At 43.4% G+C, this 4,979-nt stretch overlaps 1 protein-coding gene across 1 annotated transcript; it reads left to right on the forward strand.

Annotated features, from left to right (window-relative positions):
• The first annotated feature begins 697 nt into the window (after positions 1-697).
• LOC147892291 (tubulin alpha chain) lies at positions 698-2,533 on the forward strand. The gene is made up of 4 exons (XM_087387915.1): positions 698-790; positions 1,004-1,238; positions 1,363-1,733; positions 1,877-2,533. The coding sequence occupies exons 1-4, from the start codon at positions 698-700 to the stop codon at positions 2,531-2,533; spliced, it is 1,356 nt and encodes a 451-aa protein (XP_087244041.1).
• The last annotated feature ends 2,446 nt before the right edge of the window (positions 2,534-4,979 follow it).

The raw sequence follows: 4,979 nt of genomic DNA on the forward strand, positions 1-4,979 counted from the left end.
TGCAGGATACCTATATACAAAAAATTCCTTGAACCTCACCAAAAATGGCTACACCCAAGCAAATAGTGACCCCCAATCTTGATATGGAAGTTCCCAATATTTTCATATTTTAAATGATCAAAAGTACAAAGAAGTATGTTTTTGCAAGATATGAAAAACCACTTTTTGTAAAAATATTTGCAACCTCATCATGGTACAATAGCCACCAATGACCATGGAGCATATCGATGGAAATATTGGCGTTTATATCGAGGGTTATTCTAATAGCAACTTGGCTATTGATGAAATTCTTTTTTCTTTAAGTTCAAAAAATTTTAAGTACCTAAAAGCTTTGCAAATAAAGGATAGAAAAAGCCTCGGTGTTGGTGTAGGAGTGACAAATCTCTTATGCAAACTTTGAGAGAATATAAGTGCTAAAATGATAGCAAAAGAGTAGAGAATGTTCAAAGCTCCTTTCACTAAACTCAGGCGGTGCGCCTCGATGCTTTAAGTGTAAACGGTTAGTTATTGGGTAGTTCGGCGGAAGGCAGCTGAAGCTCTTAGGATCTCGGGCTCGACGGTTGACAGTTGTGTTCCCCTCCATAAATACTATATCCGTCAACCACCAAGTCGCAGCCACAACGAAGAGAGCGAGCGCGAGAGAGAGACCCAGCCATCGCACGCAGGCCTCGACCTCTTCTCGTCCTCGCCTTCCACCATGAGAGAGTGCATCTCCATCCACATTGGCCAAGCCGGCATCCAGATCGGAAACGCTTGCTGGGAGCTCTACTGCCTCGAGCATGGCATTCAGGTTGGAGCCGAATCAGAGTGCGAGCTTCTCAACTTGCAAAGTCAAAATATGACGATTTTGATTTATCGTTTTATCAGGAAATCAGTAGTTTCGCAAGTGCTAGCAGCAGACAATGCTTGGGGCAATCACATATCATGTTTGATCTGTCAACGTCGAGTCTCTTGCCTACGGGATGCTGACCGCTGATCTGTATGTATATGTGTTGCATTGCAGCCGGATGGCCAAATGCCCAGCGACAAGACAGTCGGAGGGGGCGACGATGCTTTCAATACCTTCTTCAGTGAGACTGGAGCCGGGAAACATGTTCCACGAGCTGTGTTCCTTGACTTAGAGCCTACTGTGATCGATGAAGTTCGTACTGGGACTTACCGTCAGCTCTTCCACCCAGAGCAGCTTATTAGTGGAAAAGAGGATGCCGCCAACAATTTCGCTCGCGGCCACTATACAAGTATTCCTATGATGCTTTTGCCTATAGACACATGAAATTATCGTCGTGAGGTGCCTCGCAGTATGTTTTAACTTCGATGGTCTACCGAGAACCTTAATTAATCAAGTTTTTTCCACGTCTGCAGTTGGGAAGGAAATTGTGGATCTTTGTCTCGATCGCATACGAAAGTTGGCGGACAATTGTACGGGACTGCAAGGTTTTTTGGTATTCCATGCGGTGGGAGGAGGAACCGGTTCCGGACTCGGATCTTTACTTCTGGAACGTCTATCGGTGGACTACGGGAAGAAATCCAAACTCGGCTTCACTGTTTATCCATCACCACAAGTGTCCAACGCTGTTGTAGAGCCTTACAACAGCGTTCTGTCTACGCATTCGCTATTGGAACATACTGATGTCGCAGTGATGCTAGACAATGAAGCCATCTATGACATCTGCCGTCGCTCCTTGGACATTGAGCGACCGACCTACACAAATTTGAACCGGCTTATCTCCCAGGTAATGAACTCAACTGAAAGGACTTCAAGCAAGCCTGTTGATATATTCAATCATGTAATACTCTTTCACTATAAGCAGGCTGCTTGCTTCGCTGCTGCATCAACGCGACTGTAGTGAACACCACCCGGTGCCTGAAACTGCAGGTGATATCGTCCCTGACTGCGTCTCTGCGATTCGACGGGGCCCTCAACGTAGACATAACAGAATTTCAAACAAACCTTGTGCCGTACCCGAGAATTCATTTCATGCTGTCATCCTACGCACCCGTCATCTCCGCCGAAAAGGCTTACCACGAGCAGCTTTCGGTTGCAGAGATCACCAACAGCGCATTCGAACCGGCATCCATGATGGCCAAATGCGATCCCCGCCACGGCAAGTACATGGCGTGCTGCATGATGTACCGTGGAGACGTGGTACCGAAGGACGTGAACGCGTCGGTGGCAACCATAAAGACAAAGCGGACGATTCAGTTCGTGGACTGGTGTCCGACTGGCTTCAAATGCGGCATCAACTATCAGCCACCTACAGTAGTGCCGGGAGGCGACTTGGCCAAGGTTCAGAGGGCGGTGTGCATGATATCCAACTCCACGAGCATAGCAGAGGTGTTCTCCAGGCTGGATCACAAGTTCGATTTGATGTATGCAAAGAGGGCGTTCGTGCACTGGTACGTAGGGGAGGGAATGGAGGAGGGAGAGTTCTCTGAGGCACGCGAGGATCTTGCAGCGCTTGAGAAGGACTTCGAGGAGGTTGGCGCAGACTCTACCGAAGGTGACGGAGAAGACGACGGAGAGGAATACTAATATATATGTCAAATATATGCACGTAGTATCCCCCTATCTCAACCAGGCTTCATGGCTTCATGTAACACGTTCATGCAATAAATAATACATGGCTTTTTTGTCCCCCATCTTCATATATTACTTGTCTACTTTTGCAAAATCATTACACATGATTCCTGTGAATGGCCAATGAAATAGATAGATGCATCATGCAACGTCCATTGGGCAAGCCCTCTCTCTCTCTCTCTCTCTATCTATATATCTACATACATACATACATATACATATATAAATATATACATATATATGTACGTACAGACACACACATATATAGAGAGATATCAATCTTCATATGTGAGTTGCTTTTACGTTTTTGGCATGCCAAAGGCAAAGCCATAGCGTTGGTTTTTGGCTTCTTTTAGTGTGGGAATTGTGCTAGGGACTTAAATGAATGCTATGATAGAAGGATAACCTCAGAGGGGATTTAAGAGTTGTCATAATCTAAGGGTGAGGTTGTCACATCTCCTTTGGGTAGCTTAGTGAAATTTTTGGCTTGTTAAATGATGAAGGAACTTAAATGCTATATTTATTTAGCATAGAGTGCCCATTCCATAAGGTCCAAACCCAATTAGGTATACATAGCCAAAGTAATGTAGCTTTATCCTTCTCATTAGCAAGACTAGTAAGGTGTTTTAGCTTGCTCCAATTGCAAAGGTAACGTCATGATCACCTTCCACAACAACACAAAGCAGCTATAGATGCGCTTGGTAGACGCGCAAAATAGCGAGCGCGTCTATAGGCATTGCTTTAGTAGAGGGATTACGGGCGTGTCTAAAAGCGCGTCTAACAACTCGTTTATTTGCGCGTATATTAACACGTCTACTTGCGCATCTAAACTGAGAAAATATGGGCCTGTCTAACATCGCGTTTATCAGTGCGTCTATTTGCACGTGTATTAGCACGTTTATTTGTGCGTTTACACTGAGAATCAGACGCGCATTTAGACGCGTAGATAGACGCAAACCAGAGAATACAAAAAGTGAGATTTTGGTGTACATCATTGCTTTCCAAACATTGCCCATGATTACCAAAGCACATAATTTTTTGCAAGTCCACATATACAAGAATTAAGTGAGATGAGGAGAATGAGACAATATGTAAAATAGTTTTGCCAATATTAATTATGGGGCTACGGTTCAATCTCATCCTCAATGAGATCAACCTTTGTCAAACTATCTACTTCAAAATCCAAGCAAGTGTTTAGATCTACAAATACATTCAACCCACCACTACTTGTGCCACTTATGTACTCATCGAAATCAGCATCTCAAATGGTAGGCTCGTCCTCATGGGTAATGGCCTCAATATCTGTATCTCCTATCTCATGATCATCCTCCTCTCTCGTATCACGGTCATCATCATGTCCATGGCCATGATCATCCTCGATACGCTCCATATTAGTAAATGTACTATACATCACTTTGGAACGTGGCATGATAGGTATGACATACCACCATCTATTATTATCCACCATTAGTTGATAGACAACCTAATTCAAACACAAATACAATCATGTTATTTTTCTTGCATCAAATATTCAAAAGCGAGTATTTTTATATGTGTGCACAGTACCTGTTCACATTGTTGCGGTGGTACTAGTGTGTCCTTCCTACTTTGCTAAAACTTTGTGGAGTCAATAGTTACAAAGCCACTTGCATGGCATTTGATTGTTGCATTAGGGCCTCTTTCCACCATGTCCTTAAACCACTTTACATCCAAAACATACACAAAGAAGCGTCGAAAGTCAAGCATAATGATATCTTAGATTATGCCACAATAATCATCCATGGCTCCATTGGCTCCCTCAAAGCTAGCAATGACGCCGCAATCTTGTGTGTTTCTCTTATCATTAATCCGTTGTGTTCGAAAATGCTTGCCCTCACACCATATAGCATTGAACATAGTGCACTAGACCAAGAAAAAATCAATTAAATAAGCAATCTAAATTATTGAAAGCTCCTAACTTATGCATAACATTCTATATACCAACCTTGCTCATGCATCCCTTAGCATACTCCCATTCTTCCATTGTGATATGCATCCCCTCGTCTTTCTCTACTTTCTCCATTTCATCAAGTAGCCAATCCACATGAATATCCTTTGGAAGTGCTCTTAGATACTGAGGGTATGGCACACGAGATCCGTGGTGTGTACAAAAGAGGGCCCTTTCTTCTTGTCTTCTTGCCTTTGCATCCTCGTATCTTGTCACCCATCTTTTCATCACATCACTATTAAGCATGCAAAAGAGGTTGATACTATTATGCAACTCCGTGTCTATTACTTTGTTGTGTCCTTTCCCTTGAGGCACAATAGAGGTCATCCTTAGGTCTTCATCATCTCTCCATAGTCGTGTGAGAGAGCTATCCACATCAACAAGAAACTCAGAAATATATACAAGTGACTCTTG

Source organism: Dipteris shenzhenensis, chromosome 17, assembly GCF_047967505.1.
Source record: "Dipteris shenzhenensis isolate YYH24624 ecotype China chromosome 17, Dip_SZ_1.0, whole genome shotgun sequence".
NCBI classification, from domain to species: Eukaryota; Viridiplantae; Streptophyta; class Polypodiopsida; order Gleicheniales; family Dipteridaceae; genus Dipteris; species Dipteris shenzhenensis.

Bases quoted from the DNA above. Each gene is read 5' to 3' on its own strand.
- LOC147892291 (XM_087387915.1), top strand. From the start codon at position 698: ATGAGAGAGTGCATCTCCATCCACATTGGCCAAGCCGGCATCCAGATC. The intron at 1,239-1,362 runs GTATTCCTATGA...CCACGTCTGCAG, and splicing joins CGCTCGCGGCCACTATACAA to TTGGGAAGGAAATTGTGGAT. The intron at 1,734-1,876 runs GTAATGAACTCA...CTGAAACTGCAG, and splicing joins TGAACCGGCTTATCTCCCAG to GTGATATCGTCCCTGACTGC.